The 21,588-nt window shown below is 33.4% G+C and overlaps 1 protein-coding gene across 8 annotated transcripts in view; it reads right to left on the bottom strand.

Moving 5' to 3' along the window:
* Positions 1–15,671, bottom strand: part of LOC111055280 — a 40,387-nt gene extending 24,716 nt beyond the window's left edge. The window contains exons 1-8 of one of the 8 annotated variants that reach the window (XR_002606358.2): positions 15,381–15,671; positions 14,333–14,460; positions 12,891–13,002; positions 11,584–11,704; positions 10,496–10,611; positions 4,776–4,851; positions 3,905–4,127; positions 1,266–1,390 (exon numbers count right to left, since the gene is read on the bottom strand). Coding sequence is in view for 4 of the 8 variants with exons in the window: in XM_039422516.1 (XP_039278450.1) it covers positions 1,266–1,390; positions 3,905–4,127; positions 4,776–4,851; positions 10,496–10,611; positions 11,584–11,704; positions 12,891–13,002; positions 14,333–14,435 (876 nt within the window). In the remaining 4 variants the exon portion in view is untranslated. Of the gene's footprint in view, positions 1–1,265; positions 1,391–3,904; positions 4,128–4,775; positions 4,852–5,544; positions 6,487–10,495; positions 10,612–11,583; positions 11,705–12,890; positions 13,003–14,332; positions 14,461–15,380 lie in introns of those variants that run through there. The other 7 variants (XR_005570642.1, XM_039422516.1, XM_022342470.2 and 4 more) reach the window with 7 other exon arrangements.
* Positions 15,672–21,588: the final 5,917 nt, after the last annotated feature.

Raw genomic sequence — 21,588 nt, 5'->3', positions numbered from 1 at the left:
CGATTATCCCGACAAAAAATTCGCTGCAGAGAGGTATTCGTTATTGAGAGGTTGTTCTGTCAAGAAAACTGCCACGATCTTATGGATCTTGTAATATCGTATCACTGCGGTAAATAAATGAATATGGGACATACATTTATTTCCAAGAAGCTTGTTTAATCAAAGTACTCAGTAGCAATATTTTTCGACTCCATTCACCAAAGTTATTTTACTAATTTTTACACTACTATTAGATTGAACACAAAATACGGTAATTTTGTCAATAACTTCACTATAAATACTATAATAACTCAACTTTCCTATTTTTTAATGTTTTATTTGAGAAAGTGAGTAATTTTCGGTTGAATTCTGCATTTGAATAAAATTTTATGTTCAATAAACGACTCACATATATTCAAATAGTCGAACATGTTGTCTGGTACTATTTTTCAGTTTTAATCCTTGCCTGTTATTTTGAAAGCTTCTAGAACTTCTTGATCTGACGATTCTTCTCCTCAGGTTCGTCACAGCCATCATCATCATAGTCTGTTCGAAGAATTGAAATGTGTGACAAAACAAAGAATGGGAAAGTCCTGTCATTCACCTACCTGGTCTACAAATGACAAGTTCTTGGGATTCAATTTCCAATAACTTGCATTCAATTTCCGATGTGTTTTTCAACCTCTATTGACCACCCGACCACCCTATCTTCTTCCTTCCTGAATTGCCATTATTTTTAGTCTATTGACCTTTCTGCTGAAACTAAACAATTCCTTAAAAATGACCGTCTGTTTCCTATACACACTTCATTTTGTATAATGGAGTCTAGAGAAAACTTTGTTGTTGAGAGGTCTGAAATTCGTTATAAGCAGCCAGAACTCTAAAATGTCATGGGACCAGGTAAAAATTCGTTGTGTGGAGGATTTCGTTAAGTGGAGGTTCGTTATAGAGAGGTTCGACTGTACATGTCTATTAATATAAATCAACGTAAACAGAGTTGTAATAATCAACGTGAGATCAGTTTCATTTTGCGGACATGTTTGATTTTGAAGTAGATATTGAGATTCTTATGTTACTAGAACTATTTCAATGGTGGCGGAAACCGACCTATTGATAAATATATAGAATGTTGATAGTTATTGTTTTCCATAACACTGGCGTTGAGTGAGGTGTATTGTTCTCCCTTGACCGTTCCATGCCCGCATTCATATAGGTTTTAACCAATACAACAAAAGTAACTCCAACAATAATTGATGAGTTAGGAGGCTAAATATGATTGAGCATACCAGCAAATCACGAACTTGTTCTTGGAGTATTTTGATGTCTTGCTTGAAGTTGCCAAGCTCGATGAGTTCGGTCTGCATTACTCGAATTCGTTGTTTCTCATTCATCAACTGCTTCAAAACTTGATCTGCAAAAGCAAAATAGAATAACTTATTCTTTTTTGATTTCTGAGTGAATTACTTTGAGAGATTGTTCTGATTGCAAACTTAATGATAATAACTTTGTTGAAGTTCTGACACTGTGTTACTAGTAAATATTTGAAAAACACTTACTTTTGTTGGAGTCTTGAGGAATGCATTTCACTCCTGAAGAGGAGCTTCATCAGCCTGACACCAGGGGCGCTTGCTCTTATGGGTTGGACTGTATGGCCAAAATGTGGGAAAATATTACATTTGATTTGAAGTTAAGTTGATCATTTAATAAGTTGGATTTGTCATAGTGGAGGTGTTTGAAAATTTCGTATTGTTCTAGTGTGTTGAGTCTCTGACTTTTTTGAAGAATGTGTAAGATTTCGATATCTGTTAGTATGTTTTTGTGATTGTGTCCTGTGGCTATTAAATGTTCTGCATATGTAGATTCTGAATTTGAATTTACTGCTTTTATGTGCTCATTGTATCTTATTTTGAAGCTACAATGAGCACATAAAAGCAGTAAATTCAAATTCAGAATCTACATATGCAGAACATTTAATAGCCATAGGACACAATCACAAAAACATACTAACAGATATCGAAATCCTACACATTCTTCAAAAAAGCCAGAGACTAAACACACTAGAACAATACGAAATTTTCAAACACCTCCACTACGACAAATCCAACTTATTAAATGATCAACTTAACTTCAAATCAAATGTAATATTTTCCCACATTTTGGCCACACAGTCCAACCCATAAGAGCAAGCGCCCCTGGTGTCAGGCTGATGAAGCTCCTCTTCAGGAGTGAAATGCATTCCTCAAGACTCCAACAAAAGTAAGTGTTTTTTCAAATATTTACTAGTAACACAGTGTCAGAACTTCAACAAAGTTATTATACAGTGTTTCGTCATGGAAAGCAACTTCAATCAATGATAATAGTCAACAATTCCATCCTCATAACATTTTCTTGGATACTTGAATCCTCGCATACTTGATGTCGTTTCCAAAAGCTGGAATACCAGATGTCACGAATCACAATTAGCCGATTTGGCTAATTATGGAGGTAAGACTGTCTCAAAAAAGGGGTTTTATTCTAGACTCTAGAGGTCCACAAATGAGTAGAATGGTCTGTCCGCGAGTTTCCCCCTCACTACACTGAGTAATATTCCATGTGGTGCATTCCTCAATTCTCTGTGCAACTTGTTAAAACGCCATATTACTGCTGAGTAGCTATTGAACGTACTACCATAGAGAAAATATACCATAAAAAGATATCTCATGGTATAGGTCGTTTATGTTCCAAATTTCAAGCCGATTTTCTGTTGACTGAAGCAGATTACTGTCGACCACTGTCTTTTATTACTGTTTTGGCCAGGTGAGAGTGTAAGAACACCACATTGTGAGAGACTACCAGCGTCACATAGCTTCACGGAAAATAGCTACCAGGGCTATTGGTTTGAGTTAACAGTGAAATTTAGAACATAGACGCCTTATATCATGAGATATCTTCTTATTCTATATTTTTCCCGTACTAAACCTAGTAGGGAAGCCGCTCGGCGTGTATTGTGGCTGTGGATTTCACCTTTTCTTGGCCAGACTTTCTGGTTTGCAATTAATTGCGTGAGAGAGCAAACATGTAATGGCTGTAGATGGTATGGATCCCAATATCCATGAAAAATAGTTTACGTTTACTAGGGATTAGTGGTCCCTACTCCCATTAAAAGTGATGGTACGCAGTGCTCTTTTTTAGAGGAGTAGCACATCCTTTACTGTTGGCAAGTGTCATGTATCAGTATCTTTCCTCATCTCGTTATACACGCACGTTATACAGTTATGTGGTCATCATCTTCGAAAAAAATTATTTTAGTAGAAGAAATACCAGACATTCACCAGCAAACAATCTATCTAGCTGAAACAAATTTGTCTAACCATAAAAGTAACCAGGGGCGCATTTCAATTCTGCCCAGCCTAAAGAGAATGCAAATGCTTCTTATGGGAGTGTTCATAGATTGGTACTACAAAATAAACTAGTGAGCATTTTTTAATTTAAAAAACATTCTGAAAACACGAGGAGAGTTTTCTCTGCAACGCACTGTATCAATGAGTATAAACACACCTTTAAATCTGGATTGCCACATATCAGTATGAGTGAACGTATTTGGTACTGTGAGAGTATGTTGCCATAAGTTGTAATGGCACTATTCATACTCGCTGAGTGAAAGTAGTTCAATTAGAACTCATGGAGGTTATAAGTTCACTATATCTAGCACTTTCACTGATATTGTTATGTGGAAATCCAGCTCATTTTCTGCCCGAGTGGTTGGTCAACACGCTCGCTCACGTCAAGTTGTTACTTCGTCAACTTGTCACCTCCTTAGAAAGGTAACAAGTAGTCGGCGACAACCTATCACCTAAAGCACAGCTTTTAAAAGTGATCGTTTGACTGTTTGACCAAATGACGCAGTGATCGTATATACCATCTACCAGTATTCTGTGTTTCTCACCGTTCTCCAGACTGGCCTGGTCGTAAGACGTACGCAGCTGTTCAAGTTCCTTGTCAGAGACCTCGAGATGTGCATTGAGGGTGGCCAACTGCGCCGATTGTCTCTTCACCAGACGTCGCAGCCTTATCAGTTCTATGTTCTCCGCAACTCTGGCCGCATCACCGGGGTTTTCATCCAGTTCGCTTTGAAGTTGCAAAATTCTATTATCGTTCTCGACAAGATCCTGAAAATAATCCATTCATTGTAATACATGAGCTGAAACTCAATACTCATTAATTAAATCAAATTTACAGTTATCTTAATTGCTTATTAAAAATTTTACATATGACTATATATACCAGAGCAAGGATCTAGTGACGTAGGTTATGAAAAGTCGTCTTAATCTACAGTATTTCTTTTTTATTCAATCTATTTTTTATTATTATTTTTCAAGTTGGAATTTCTTTGAGTGTGTGTGTGTGACTCTGTTTAGAAAAGTTGAGTCTTTTTATTTACTTGGTATTGATAAATTTTGAAGTGTATTCTTGTTCTCATTCTCGCACACAGGCAGTAATGCCTCTGCGAGAGTAAATATTTCTTAATATATATTTGTATATCGTAATAAAAAAAATTATATTCTGTATATTACAAATAAGTTCTTACTCTTTGTTTCTAAAAGATTTTCCTATCTACATATTTATTCTCTGTATTGAATAAGTTAATCTTTCCATTTGTTTCAATAAAAATATAGTGTTAGTATGAAATAGGTCTTGCAATACTTGGCAATAAATTGTTATTTGTGATAAAGAATCAATATATGGTAAAGCAAGAGTTTGTGAACTCATTAGTGCAGATTAGCCTTCAAAACCTTAAAAATAGTACTAAAACTCACCACATTTAAACCTTCATTCAAATCATTTTTTTCATCCTGGTTTAAATTTTCAGATTCAGGAATAGGAAGGTGAGACCTGAAATAATAATTACAATATTAAAATTTTATCAATAAAGAAATAAACAAAAATCTTGCTTTGGAAGCATATGTATTAATAGAAAAAAACGCAGAAAGGGGCTAAGATAATTTTTAAATAAAAAAATATTTTTTAAAAACATAAATCTAATAAACTAAAAAAAACATACAAATTAATTACTAGATGGTCATTTTTAATCATGCTATGAATTGTTTTCATATACAACTTTAAGACAAGTAAAAATTGAAGAAATTAAACTGTAAATTTTTGTGATTATTATAAGTGTTAACCTAACCTCTTTTAAACAATTTCTATCAAAATTAGAAAGAGAAACAGTTTTTGGTTTATCCTGTTAGTTCTCTCTGCGTCAATCATTTGTTGTTGTAATTGTGGAATGAAATAAATAAATACTAAAAGTTGTGTACTTTGTTTTTCTTGCTAATGAATAACTAACTTTATATTATTCTACATTAAAGAAAAATCTTGTGAAATCTTTCTCTTTAAAAGATTATCCTAAAACACAATTAAAAACTGCACATTCGTCAGAAAAGAGGACAAATTTTCAAGTGCTAATGAAACAGGGACTTACATACATTTATATTTATTCAAAGCTACAGACGTTAAAGACAAAAGTTATATAAGTTGAAGACTTGAAAATTTTTAGAAGCTCTAATAAGGTTAACTCACACTTACATGACAACCTGTCCATGAAACAGTAACTTACATAAATTTAGATTTGTTCAAAGTTACAAACTGAGAAGTGTAAAAAATACGAAAGAAGCCTCAAATTAGGAACATTTGATTTATGCTCCATTTATACTGTAATTTAAATTAAACTATGTGAGAGTAGGTTTGAATATTTACATCACGTAATAAATTTAGAACAAATGGAAGAAGAGCAAAATAACGACTAAAATAATTTTAAACCTACTATAAAAGAAACATAGCTCATATGGTTGAAAAAACAGACATATGATCAAGCATAAGCCGGCTACATCCAAAGACCTTAAAGATCTCTTTGGTCTTTATCCAAAGATCTAAGGTCTTTATCTAAAGATCCCTAAGGTCTTTGGCTACATCACTGAACTATAAAGTATAACAACAGGATATACCACTCTTTAGAAATACTATGCCAGACCAGGGTTACAACTAAATTTGTTAGGTTGGCTATAAACTGATTTAAAAAAATCTTCATTAGGTAAGTGGTAAGTTGGTAATATATTGAATTTTATTAAAAAGATTATTTCAGTTAAACGAAAACCTGTTGTCTCAGAGTTATCTTCTGTTAGATCTAGCCCAGTCAATAAAGACTGTGGGCACAGCCTACTATAGATAGAAGGCCGGAACATGTTTAATATGGCAACGTGTGGTTCAGGCCGACTTTGCTTTATTTGATATGCATAGATTCATTACACCATTAGAAAAATTGTATTTTGTAGAATCATTTGTATTATTGTATATTGTGAAATCATTTGCATTTGTTAGTAGGGATAGTAAGTATTTGATTTATGTCAATAATGTGATTATAAACCCACAGAGATATGTAAAGATAGATTAAACTATTGCTATTGGATATCAATTCTTCTGTGATTTTTTTGTATACTATTATGCCTAGATATAATTGAGTTAATGGACAAAGTTGAATGAGTTATCATTATTCCAGCAATTTATTCATTCAATAACCTATTAATATGAATTATCACTTCTCTTTATAAGGCTACTTTGAAATTATTAAAACATTATAATCTTCAATACCGTACTCTTTGTATTTTTTTCTTCCAAAACACGACTAGTTCCAACTCATCTAAAGCCATTCTGAATAAAAAAAAGATGAGTTGAAACAAGTCTTGTTTCAAAAGTTTAAAAGAAAAAATAATAATAAAGGGTAGGGTACTTAATGATGTGTTTTAATATAAATTGATGGATATTATCATGAACTATCGATTATCATTACGGTGTATAGTTAGTTATAGATGCACAAAAAGCGAATACATTAAATTCATAAGTTTCTTAAAAAGAAGACAATATTTTATTTAATTATTTATTTATACAATATGACAATTTCCACTGAGTCTAACAAGACCCATAGTGGTACAAAACAAAATAGCACTGCAAATGAATAAACTATAAGTATTAATGTAAAACTAAAAGTATAATAGATGAGCACGGTAAAAATTAATATAGATTACTTCAAAAACAAGATAGAAATAGAAAAATGAGAAGGGAAAAAAAGAAAAAAAAGTCATGCAGTTCGTGAGCCCATGCAAAAATCATTATCCACATTTCATAAGTAATTATAAAAAAAGGAATACAACTTCTCCTCGCTACCAGCCATAAGTCAATACCCAGAAGCAAGAGCTAGGTGTCGGTGCACTCTCTTTTGGAATAGTGATAAGGATGAGGAAAGGATGATATAAAGTGGCAGAGCATTCCATTCACGAGAAGCCGTAACACAGAACGAGGCTCCGAAAATTGCCGTTCGGTGTTGAGGTATCTGGAGAAATATTCGACTTTCATATTTTTATTTTACATTTAGAAGGTACTATTCAATACTTTCATCTATTAATGAAATACATTTGATAGTTAAAATTGCTTGTAGGAAATACAGACACAGAAAGTAAGTACAGTGAAATATATTGCCAAGATAGGCATTATACTTGAAACTCCTAGAGCTAAAGTTAAAATTAGTCTATCATTTAATATTATATATTTTTTTAATATCATTGAATTGAATTTCTCAGTATTGGTATTTCATAAAGGGCGTAAAGCTGGTGGTTAATCGGGAGTCTACCCAAGTGAATTCACTTTTCTCGGCCTGAAGCTGAGCTAGACTGCGACGTTGCCAAGTTGTGCGCTCCAGCCTTTATCTAAAGTAAGCCATGCTATGGGCCATGTGAATAAAGTTGAGCATTTGCTTATACAGATAAAATAAATAAATATTATATTTGCTTGTACTTCTAAAATATGGAGCATATGCTTCATTTTCTATGAATAAACGTGAGCAAAACCTTGCCTCCCATCAAAAAAATAGTTTGAGCAAAAGTAAAAGCTTATACTCAAAATTGTATGAATAAACTAGAGCATTTGCTTGTAGAAGCAAATGCTTCAAAAAAGATGAGTCTAGTATAGAGCAGCTTTTACCTTTTGCTCATAGTAAAATGGCTCAACTAATTCGTGCGAGGAAGAGGAAACTATACCAGATACGATCACAACCAATAGTTGAGAACTATAAAACTCTTTTTCTACAACTGCGCGTAAAAAAAGAATTTACATACTCAATTCTCCTCGTAAATCAGCTTATTTCTGAGGAGAATCTACTTTTTCGCTCGCTAACCATCCGCGCATGCGCAGTATATTTTCTTTACGCTCGCTTATCATTCGCGCATGCGCAGAAGAGTTTCTTTACGCTCGCTAATCAGCTGGTGGTAAGCAGCTCGACAAAAAGTCAGATCTTAACCTAAAAAGTCGGTAATTGTAAGTCCGCCGATATAAGTAATTTAACAGGTTTGGGCAGTTGTAGAAAAAAAATTGTAATTTGCGCGTAATGCTTCTTTATCGCTCTTGCAAAATTATCACGCTCTGCTTCGCGTCGCGTGATAACTGTTTTGCGCGAGCGATAAAGTCGCGCATTACGCTTTTAATACATAAATAGCTATTTTAGATTCAACTATATATCACTATTATTCCTGCAAAAGAATAAATAAAAATATGCCTATTGGATATAAATTTAGCCATCACAGAACAGGAAATAGGCATTAAAGAAGATGATAGTGTAGACGATTATATTAAGAAGGCTATTGAGATTATAAGATTATTATAGAGATGACATTTTTCCATGCTATTATTTCAAAATTTAGTAGAGATGACATTTTTGCATGCTATTATTTCAAAATTTAGAACTCAACTAACCTAAAACTCAATTCATAGATAGAGAACAGAGCAGACGACCAAACACAAGCGGTGTCTGTAATTGCATATTTAGCGCTTACGTTAAGCTGCGTTTACACCAAAGCTATTAACAAAATGTTAATAACTTAATCCTTAAAGATTCTATTAGATTGAACATAACTTATAATACACATGATGATCATATGTGTTTGTCAAGTTTCGTTCAATCTAATAGAATCTATATGGATTAAGTTATTAACATTTTGTTAATAACTTTGGTGTAAACGCGGCTCAAGTAGCACATTTTAACCTTTCACTATAAAAACAAAGTAAGTCGAATCAGCTGATGAAGAATCTTTAAAATACGTGAACATTTGCTCCAGAGTTCAGGAGCATAAGGTAAAGCTTATTCATATAAAAATAAGCAAATGTTTATGCTTCTACCTGATGCTCATGAGCAAAACCTTATGCTCCATGCTCAGTTTTTATTCACATGGTCAATTGATGCGCAACAAATTAGAGGAAAGCTGAATATTAACCGGTTGTTGGTATACATAGTACATTGTCTGGAACCAGAGTCCCCAACGCTACACCGCTTACATCCCCCCCCCCGCCAAAAAAACCTGCAATGGTTTCTAAAAACAAGTATATCTCTGTTCAAAATCAATGCTGAGACCATGCTGAATTTGATCTCATCCTCTTAAGGATGGATGGATCTACAATTAACGACATAAAATTTTATTGTACATCTATTGATTGAAAAGTTATTGTCATATAATTACAAAAAATAAGGAATTTTCCACCACATAATTGTATATTCGGTCAAGAATAAAAGTCTACACTTCTAATTTTCTAAAAAATTGATTTAGATAAACGTTGTAGTCCGTTCCAAGACATTTAAAATAATTTATCATAGGTCATACGTTTTTCATGTCCTATAATCTTAATTGTCCAGTTAATCTACACAATGTATGTTTTTCTGCGCTAGATGCCCTTAAAGTAATACGACCACTAACAGGTGGTTTTGGGAAACTATTATAGAAAGTGCTTTTTCTATTCTGAATGAACATTTTTCAACCAAACGGAGTGGTTGAAGACAAATTTGAGGCAACAGAGGTTATAGCAATGAATATAAAATAAAATGTTATATGACATTAATTGGATTGTAGATCTATTCATGTAGAGGATGAGATCAAATTCAGCATGATATCTTGATTTTGAGCCAAGATATACTTGTTTTTAGAAACCAGTGCAGTACGAACTATGGGGTGGTCCTGGGGGGGGGGGGGTTGAGCAAGCGAGCGGTGTAGCGTTGGGGACTCTTTGGTTCCAGGCTATATACTACGTATACTAACACCCAGCAAAAATTCAGCTTTCCCCTAATTTGTTGCGCAAAACCCTGTTTTTTGTCTTCATTGACTGGGGTATTCGAGAACTAGATGATGATGATGAGTAGATACGCGATTATTAGAAGAGAGCACTCATTTTCTATGATTGCTAACAATTTTTATTCGAAGATTTTAATAAATGCTTTATTCTATATGTTGAGGATGTTGCCCTACAATACAATGATAATGTTATAAGTTGCGAAGAGTCAACAGGCTGATCGTGTCTCAAGTGGCGTTTTAATAAGAAGCAAGGGCTTTGATAGCATAGAATACACATTCAATCTATCAGAGAATTTTTGATCTGGGTCAAATTATATTGGAAAATACCAAGTACACTAGATATCTACGAAGTTGAAAACTAGACTTACAAATGCGTTTGACTAGTTTTTGTAGAATTTATACTTCGAGAGTGATGCGAGGAATTTCTATGGGCTTTTGCATGAAGACGACTATGAGATTGAAGCTGGTGTCTCAATACTAAAACCTGAAATAAAAATATTCGAATATTTATTATTTAACGACATTATTTGTTTTTTAACCAGATCACTCCCGTGTTATCGGATGGGCAAGTTAAACTGTCGGTTCCGGCTGAAGTATGACAGTCGTAAGGCCCATTGACGGCTTAAATTATATATTCAGGCGGTGGGACTTTCCAGCAAGGGACTCCCCACCAACAAAAGTCATACGAATTTCTTTTTTAACGACATTATAATATCCATTTATTTATTTATTCATCAACATTAGATACAATCCAAGTAAAAACAACAGGCATTCAATTCATACTATATATATACATTCTTTATATGAAGTTATAATTCAAGTAATTACTGATTATCATAAAGAATATGGAATAGATCAGTCTAAGCTACTAAGGTTTTGAGTGAAGCAGCATCAAAACGAGTAGACTACAGTTACTTCAAGTTCAAGTAGTAGAAAAGACTATCAACTTCGCCACACAAAGAATCTTTCTAACTCATTTCACTTCATTTTACAGTTGACGATATGGATGTAGACCTAGAAGAATATGAAAATACGGTGGTCACATAAAATTTCAAATTTTATATTAATACTAATGCTCAGTTTCACCAGGCTCGACTTTTTTTAAAGCTTGGTCATGACATTCAACATTCAAAAATTACACAACTTCCAGAAAAGTATCACAGGCTCAAGCTCAATACAGTTCCGATTCTAATTTATACAACTGCCCAAAAGTAACTAGGCTATATTATGTCATTTTCACATTTTTGAATTAAGCACTCCAATTTACAATCCAAAACAAAAAAGAAACACAGGTTTTTACATTTAAAAATACTTCTTAGGTTCAAAGTCTTCTAAATTTATTTATACATTTATACATTGGTTACAATATCATTCTCAACCATGAATGATTGGGAAAGGAACAACAGGCTTGAAGCCCAAAACTGTTCCTTTACTGTAAATTCATGGATTTACTGACCTTATCCTGAAGAAAGTGGTTAGACTGCTCTAACTGACTAATACGATCTTCATAAAGTTGTTTTGTAGGTGATAAACATCGTCTTCTATCTTCTTCGTTCTTTTTAATTGTTCTATTCAGTCTGAAACACAATATGAGAAAGATACATTAGCATGCAAATTATCTAGATTTTATTTTATCTAGAATAATTAAAATTTCTTAATCTATTCCGATTTTGAACAAGAGAAATTATTCTCAGTTTCCAATTTTTCTAAAACATAGTTTGAAAAAGCCGGAGTTTTTCTACAGCCCATGGGTTCAAATTGCGTGTTATGTGAGTACCGAGCATGATAAATTTGATTTATACTTGGGAATCAGTACTTGTGATACAATAACTCAACATTTCAAGCTATCGCTTAAATAAGTTAAGATTCATTCACTTGCTACTTCCGTGGAAGGGTGACCACACGTAGAGCCGACTCCTCTAAATATAATTTATTAGTTTAAAAATCGCTTCCCGGTGGTTCAGAGTCTACCTTGAGCTGTGGGTCCAGTCATCTCTCATCATCATCATCATCATCATCATCTTCAGTCTCACTGCCCACAAACAAACCTGGAGCTCATGAAGAGTCCATCTTCAAGTTACTAGAGCCATTTTTTCACGATTCTCATAAATACCAAGTTATACCATAGAGAAAAGATAGTAGAAGAAGATACTCCATGGTATTATAGGTAGTTTATGTTCCAAATTTCACTGTTAACTCAAGCCGATAGTCCACGTACTTATTTTTCAGGAAGCTATGTAGTGCTGTTTCAGAATCCACCTTAAGCTGTAGGTCCAGTCATATCTCATCATCATCAGTTTTATTGCCCACAAACAAACCTGGAGCTCATCAAGGCATCAACCTCAAAAATCAACAGATGATAATGAGAGATGACTAGACCTACAGTTTGAGGTGGAAACTCTTATATTGTGCCGTATACTCTCAACCTGCCAATAAAACAGTAATAATAAACAGTTGTCGACACTAATCGGTTTGAGTTAACAAAAATCGGCTAGAAATTTGAAACAAGCAGCCTATACCATGGGATACCTTCTTATGCTATCTTTTCTCTACGATTATACTTCTCCAATTGCTAAAGGATAGTCTAGTTATTGACTGGCAATCAACAAACTGAATTATAAACTGATCATGAACTGACTCGTTGACCTACTCATGAATGTGGACAAACTTAAGAGTGGCTGCACATTGAATGGCTTGAACCATTTTGAAAACATTGAATGGCTTGAACCATTTTGAAAAAATATTTTTAAAACTGAAAAATACCTTTTTATTTGTTTAACATTGTCCTTCAGAGCTTTTGACAGACATTCATTTTTTGTGTGCAGGTTATAAAACTCTATTTCCAATTCTTCTCTCGATAACTGCTTTAGTTGCGCTTGAACAAAGAACACACGTTATTACAAAATAATAAATATAAACTAATAAACAGTTAATTAGTTGTTCAAAAGTGATTATTTAACAAGTAGTTCGTAATGGAATCATACATTGAAGAGTTTAGTTAACATAAAGTTCTATGGCAGCACGAGCAGCAGTAAATACAAGTACTGACTGATACAGTCAGCATTCTCAAATGCCTGTAAATGGGCCGACAGTGTTCCATGTAGTAAGATGGTACGGTGAACGTTTCCTGTAAAATAATCTTTCCACATCTACCCACATGTACTATTCCATAGTTTATGTGACTGTGAAACAGACCATGGTATGCTGAAATTAGGTATAGCTGGAGGGTACATTACAATTCAGTTTCTGCATCATAAATTATATCACCCTGGCAAGTCGATCATATCGATTAATATGCTGCTCCCATGATAGAGTTGAGCCCATCATGAATGACAGGAACTTGACCTCCCCCCCCTCCCATGGAAAGACGGGCCATGCATCAGGGTGTACAGAAGGCTCTGCGTTCTCCCTCCATTCAGGCAAAGCTTATTAATTTGTTATGAACAACCATCTTGCCTCCTACCCCTGTTGAGCTGATCTCGTAACATAAGCTTGAGGGGTCGTTATCCTCGGCTATCATGGTGGTGACGTCCGCAAACAACAAGGCCTTACAATCTACACCAAGGTCATTGCTATACATAAGCAAGGGATCAAGATTTTCCCTGCGGCACTCCATAGATCATGTCCTAGCCTGTGGGTGGGTTTGCACCATGAACCGATGTTACTTGTCTCCTTTTGAAAAAACAAATAATTGAAGGCTATACCGTACCTAAATGTATACAACAGGTATTAAGAAAATGAATAGATACGGTAATATGAAGCCCTAAATTTAATCTACTTCAGAAATTAATATTTTGATGCCACTGAGCTGGTTCTAATTGCGTTGAATAATAATACAAGTGGCTTTAACATAGCTGTAAGGTACAAATGAAAACTCCATCAACTAAAAAGGTTTTTTACAATTGGTTCTTACCTATTATATCCACAAACTAATGGGTTTCGAGCAAATAGTAAAATGGGTTTCACTCATCTATGTTTCATAATTAATATGAAATGTGGGATCTGTCTAGACCCATTTAGTTAACAAAGATTCATTTTTTCTCCTTAACCAATCAAAACCTTAATTTATATTCCATTTGTTCGTGGCCATCTACACTGATAAACCATCAAACAGCAAGATCGAATTCACACAATGAATCACCACCAATGGACTAATATCAATAAATATATATTCAATATAATTATTTAATGTTTGCTATACATACTTCCAACGTCATCTTGCCATTTAGATGAACAAGTCCTGGCACAATCACAGCTGGTAGTTGATGCTAGTGCTAGGCCTACAACCCTAGGACAATCTCCACTCATGTTCAACCAATTTTAATCCTCCATCCTGAAAATAAAACTAAAATAAGCCTTATGCTAGGCACACAGCAGTTAGTCAAGACAAGACACGTTCAGTTACCACACTTCACATAGTTGCTTATGAAGACATGTCTAATTGCAATGACTAATCGGTGTGTGTTGCTTCATAAGCAACAATGTGAAGTATTGTGACTAATCATGACTAGTATTGTCTTGACTAACTGGTGTGTGCCTACCCTTAGTTATTTCCTATAAAAATAATACCTGAGTTTACAGGATTAAAAGATTAACTGATTGTTAATTAAAAGATTAAATTCGGACTTGGAAGTAACCTAGAGATTCAAAGTATGATTTTCTTACCAATAAAAATATTTAACTTACAGGATTGGATTCGGTTTGTACACATAATTTGTTTTAAATTAACTACTGTGCTACCGGTACCTGACATGTGACATCTGAAATAGGCCTAAGTATAGGCTACATTATCAATAGGAACATTAATTTGCTTTTATTATTTTTAACTTGTGTCGTGAATCTGAAATGCCTCAAACAGTTCGCTGCAAGAATCGTCTCAAATATCTTTAAAGCTGGAACATCCTATAATAACTTACTGGAATACCAGTTTTTTTTAATTTATTGTAATTGCTGAGAATGTGTGAATTAAATAAGAATAGAACCATAAAAATGTTTTATCAGTCCATTTTGATACTTCACAGAATATAACAAGAATAATAATACTTTTCAAAACCTAAGGTAGATAACAAATATAATGATACGGTATAGCTCTTCCATATCCTTATCCTCATATCTTTCTAGATATTCTTAATATTATTATAATACACATCTACATACCTACTTTGATAATAGATATTGGAAAAAATATTGAATTAAAAATTTAGCATAAATTTTGACTTTAGCCATAAATTTAAACTAATTACAGTAGCTTACCTGATTAAAATAGACTCTATGAGTTCAAAAGATTGCTTTATGATTGATATCTACCGTATTTTTTAAACAACAGATTATTTAAATAATTGAAAATAACATAAATCTTCTTTGTGTTTATTTACAAGTAATCATAAACAAAAAACACCATTTTGAAAACTTCAGCTGAGCTGATTGATAGCATCATAGAATAATGGAAATATAGAGGTATCCTACTACACGGAGTATAATTATGGTATATGGAGTTTCTCTGAAGCACGTATGGTTTTGCGAAAAAATATTCTACGTCAGAAAAGTTGACCAATACTAGATGTTTTTGAAACCATTGTTACATACAGAGAGGAAGGTGGGCATTCTGTTAAACGGAAAGGTTTATCACAAAAGGCTCAACTCACACTACCTCGACTCAAATTGTATACGTCTATGACCCTGATCTAGAATATTCCAGTCTCTTGACCACGACCTTACAACTTTCTTGCTCATAGTCTCTACTTCAGTTCAATGCTACTTCATTACTAAACTAATTTTATTAAAAATAACTCCATGAAAAAAGGTTAATTGCTAACTAAAAAGAAGAAAATAAATATATCTAAAAAAATATTCAAGAAAGGATAAAATGTTTTTGACAGTCTCTGTATTCATTCAATTATTGAATAAATTCTGTAATAAATTTTATAGTAATTATAATGAATATATTGTTTTATCTTTTTACTGTCTAATTTGAAATGATGAAACAAAAAAGAAGCAAACAGGCGAGAAAATGTTTCTACTCGTGCATTGACCATGAAAATGAACATTCAAAGTTTAAATTCTAACCTCACTTCATTAGAAATACATGGTACCAACTCAAGTCATTTCTTGACCAACTTGAGATGCCGCTCGACTCAGGCTCACAGTCGTGAGGTTGCAGAGACTAGAGTCGCCTGGTCTGAAGTCGAAATTAATTACTCATCAATAATAGTTATTTATGTATTAAGAGCGTAAAACGTGACTTTAACGCTCGAATCAAAACAGGTACTACGTGACGCGTAGCGGAACGTGATAATTTTGATGAGAGCGATAACAGCTTTCCGCTGTTATTTGTGTAACTAGTGCGCAAAGTGACACAGCTGCACTGAGAGAAACGTTTACGCACGAGCCGTAGGCGAGTGCGGACTGTTTCTTGAGTGCAGCAAAGGAACTTTGCGCACGTATTACACATTAAATTTTTCCTACAGTTTCCATTGAATGTGAAAAGTGATTAATTAGGAGTAAAAATGTCCTATAGTTCATCAAATGTTTTTACTTTTGTAGTATTTAATTTTTTGCTTATGGTGAAGGTTGCAATAATTCCACCCAAAATGCTCAGAAGTTGATGTAAATAACCATAGCTGTGATATTTCAAGTCTCAAACTCAATTATCTTGATATCTCATCTACAGGAAAAGTCAGAATTTCGTGCGTTTGATTAACCTTCTAGTCGTGAACCCGGGTCCCAGGAACCCGGGCAATTTTTGTTTTAGTTATAATTTTGCTTCCGTTTGCTTTACTGTCTATTGTGACCCATGTAAATTCATGTCAGTGGACACTTAATCTTGATGTAGAGTGTTAGAGTGCTCTGTGACTTGTTGTTTTTGTGAAATGACGTTTCTGTGTCCCATGGACCCAAGGGTCACGACTAACGCAACTTTTTCGTTCTTTTCAAATGCACATTTTTATGCAATAGTGATTGGATTCAAGCAGTCAATATGTTTATTTTGAACAGACTTCGAAGAATGTAAAAATTGACTTCTAGATCTCTATCTCAATGACATTAGTGAGGCTAAAAATGAATTCATTGTTCAAGATAAGAATACTGACCCTGAGTGGGATGATAGTAAAACCAATGAACTTCGGGTGATCCCAGGAATACTAAACCTCCCCTAAAAGTGAACTTTATGAGACCTTATATATTTTTAATATTTCTAGTAGTGTTTCATGTAGGTTTTAGGATTTATAATAGTATCCATCACTATAATTTTATAAGTATTGTAAAGATTGTACAACATGAAATTGAGGGTAGGGTAAAAACTACCCTAAGAATGAAGTATGACCTTCCAATTTTGTTCCTATCTTTCTAATAGTGTTGCATGTAAGATCCATCATAGTATTCATCACTATAATTTTTTGTTCACTTTATTATATAGTATATTTCGCACCTAGAGCAGAAAATGAGATTTTTCCAGCTCGAAATCGGTTTTCAAGTCCGAGGCCATAGGCCGAGACTAGAAAAGATTGAGAGCTGGAAAAACATTTTTGCCCGTGGTGTGAACGATATTTTTCGCCACACTACAGGTATTGCTGACAAAATAAATAAAGAATACTTGTTAAGCTATCGTACCTATCTCTTGATTTTAGTGGTAGAAGATTTGCAGTCTGGATTTCAGATTCTTTTAAAATTTCACTTGGAATACCACAGTCATCTTCAAGCATTTTTGAAAATTCGGAATGCACTAATCAACAATAAATAATTGAATAAAACTGGTTGCGAAGCGAATTAGTTTGATTCGAAACTGGAACTGAAATCATGGTGACTTCAGCTGATGATGAAAGTGGACACTCGCCCGATCTAGCGGATGACTTATTAACTACTTCCATGAGCGGCTGGAAAGAGACAACTTTCTGGCCTAGACCGGAAAAGAAACCCTTTTCTGACGTCAGACGAGAGTCGTCTGCAAACAAGGTCTTTCAGATCTACGTAGGGACTGGAAAACAGCTGCTTTCTGTGCAGTGTGGCGAAAAAATAATAACCAAACGTTACTTTTCACTACCCTAAAAATGCAAGGTTTCACAAAATAATTTTTTAATCATAATAAAGATCGATTTCTGCTTTACCTAAGAGCTCAATGCGTTAATCAATAACCCTTGGACATATTAGAATCATAGAATAACATTACATCTTAAAATATTTTGATATATTCAATATGAAAGAAGCGGGTCCTTGGGACCCAGGGTCACGACTAACGTCAGAAAAAAATAGGGTCACGACTAGAAGGTTAAAGGTACATAGTAGTTGAGTACATAGCAGTAGGCCTAATGCATCCAGTATCATATCGATTTACCATGGAAATTGAAAGAAATGCTCAATAATAGAAAAATACTGTATTTAATTACATCTAGTTATAATTAGTATTACATTTTATCACATGTTTCCTTAAATACTATACAAATATAACATAATAATTTGATTTTTGAACAATGTGGATTATGTAATAATCATATTTCATTTATTTAGGCCAATGAGAAATACCCTTGAGATTAAAGAACCTAAGTGACACTTGGAAATGGGATAGATACTAGACATTAGTCCTGTCTTGAATAAAATACAATCATTTGATATACAATAATACAATTAACAAACATTGTTACTCAATGTGATAAATAAATAAATAAAAAATTAAGGGTACTAGTGCCTTATTTTATATTTCGTAGTTCATTATGAATTAAAACTTTCAAGTAGCCCTGGTAAAATACTTGAAAATTTTATTTATTATTACATTCATTACGGTATTTAATTATTCACATGCTTTATACAGAATGGGTGAAAAGTCCAAAATAAAGGCTAATATCTCATAAACAGAGGTAATTTGATGGTAGGTGTAATTGGGGATCCTACTCAAATTGAAAATACTACTTTACTATGACTTTGAAAATCTGGTCCGCCATGTTGAATGCAACTTTATTTTTTAAATAGGAAGGTGGTCATGCGATACATGATTTCGATACAAAGTTTCAAGAAAAAATGAATGGCGAAAACCGCATATCGATATCTCAAACAGTTTCTAAGATATTCACATTATTAATCAATACTATTCAAAGCAGAAAGGAGAGAAAAAGTCCAAGAACGACTTAATATCTCATACAAAGGTAATTTGATGGTGGGTGTGATTGGGGATCCTACTCAAACTGAAAATACTACTTTACTATGACTTTGAAAATGTGGTCCGCCATCTTGAATACTCATGTATTTCATTTCTGATATGCATTTCTGGTATTTATTCATATGCAAATACAATTCAGGTAAAAACAACAGGCATTTGCCCAAAACTGCTTCAAACCTTAATTTGGAATACACAGTCTAAAGGTTATGCTACTTACGTAACTTAAATGATAATTTGTACACAATTTTGAGTCCAAAAAATGTATTTATTAACAATGTGAATATCTTCGAAACGGTTTGAGATATCAATACGCGGTTTTCGCCATTCATTTTTTCTTGAAATTCTGTATCGAAATCATGTATTGCATGACCACCTTCCTATTTAAAAAAATAGAGTTGCATTCAACATGGCGGACCAGATTTTTAAAGTCATAGTAAAGTAGTATTTTCAATTTGAGTAGGATCCCCAATCACACCCACCGTCAAATTACCTTTCTGTATGAGATATTAAGCCGTTCTCAGACTTTTCACCCATCCTGTATGTTCTGCAGAATCAATACATAGTTACAATAAATACAGTACCTTAGTTCATAATATTGATGTATCATAAGTATACAAAAATTTACATACATTCGTATATGCAGGTACAGGTAAGATATTACAATCAAAAAATATTACAGATAGGTTAATAGTTATGTTAATTTACATTCATGTACAGCAGAAGCCCGGTTAACCGAAATAGAGGGGGGTGGGGCACATTATCATTTTGGATAACCAATTTTTCGGTTGAAAAATTACCAAAGATACTAGACTATTAACATGGTATGTGGTGGGAAAATCAATCTACACTTTGTTTTGATTTATTTATGTAATTTGCATACAAGGTTTCATTTCAGCTACAAAAATGTTAATGGAAGAAAGATGAAAGTATAAACTGAACAACTGAAGTTACTAAGAATGGACATCAAAATAATATTACTGCCTTGATGTGTGCATACTACATAATAATTATTTATACAATTAATTATATTTACTATTTATCTATGGACAGTGTTTTAGTTGACTTGGGTTTTGCATTATCATCATTATAGAATGAATAAAATCATAGAGAAACAATAGCGTAAGTAGATATCCCATGGTATAGGGTGTTTATGTCGCAACTTTTACTGATATCTCAAGCTGATAGTCCACGTAATTCTTTCCTGTGAAGCTTTATGACGCTGGTAGTCTCTCATACTGTGCCGTTCATACTCTCTTACCCGGTCAAAACAGTAAAAATCGACAGTAATCGGCTTGAGATAACAGTAAAAGTTGCGACATAAACTCCCTATACCATGGGATATCTACTCACGTTATTGTTTCTCTATGATAAAATGTTAAAAATAATTTATTTTCAATAAGTGAACTAAGGAAGACAATAGAAAGAAAATAATTTATTTTACAATCTTAACATTTTGCTGCCATACTTATTCAATTGTAAAACACAAAAATTATTTAAAACTGTTCTGTATATGAATTATTATGAACTCAAGTGATTGCATATATTTGATTGATTCATCTTCAAATGAAGAATTAATTACCTTCTAAATCACTGCTGGTCCGATTCCCGAGAAACATTCAAAATTACAAAATTATTACTTGGCAAGTTCAGACAATGTTAGAGTAATCTAAAGAAACTCCAGAAATTTTTACTTTTTGAATTTGAATTCTTCATTCAAAATAATTAAAATAATTAATTGGGAATTTCATAATAAAAAGTTGTTGCTCATGTATGATACAACCAAGATGCCAATGAGGAGCTCATCTCTATGTTTCAAAGGAATACATTTTAATTGAGGTGAAATTTTATTCTGTCACACAGTAATCAGGGTCTCCAATATCACAATGGATATTATTTTTTATAATTGTATTCTTGGTAATAAAACCTTCAATAATTATGTTCATTGTTTCATTCAACGTTTGTGAGATTTGTACTTTCTTATTGAGAACGCAACATTTCGTGATTTTTTCCACTCGGCTATTCAATTGCTTCCTCTTCATCTTTAAAATCAAAATAATAATTTTGTTTAGATGTAATTTTAAATCATTTTGTGGCTGATTTTCCTGCGCTGATCACCAGCGTTCAAACCAAAGGAGTAGTATAAAAAGGAGGACTCTGGGACACAAGTGTCCCAGAGTCCTCCTTAACCTCAAGGTCACCCATGACGTCATAACCTAACCTAACCCTAGTTTTTTAACCTAACCTAACCTCAAGGTCATCAAAAAAAAAAAAAAAAAAAAAAAAAAATTAAAAAAAAAAAAAAATTAAAAAAAA

This window comes from Nilaparvata lugens, chromosome 2 (assembly GCF_014356525.2).
Source record: "Nilaparvata lugens isolate BPH chromosome 2, ASM1435652v1, whole genome shotgun sequence".
In the NCBI taxonomy this organism is placed as follows: domain Eukaryota; kingdom Metazoa; phylum Arthropoda; class Insecta; order Hemiptera; family Delphacidae; genus Nilaparvata; species Nilaparvata lugens.
This window is presented reverse-complemented; position numbering and strand designations above follow the sequence as displayed.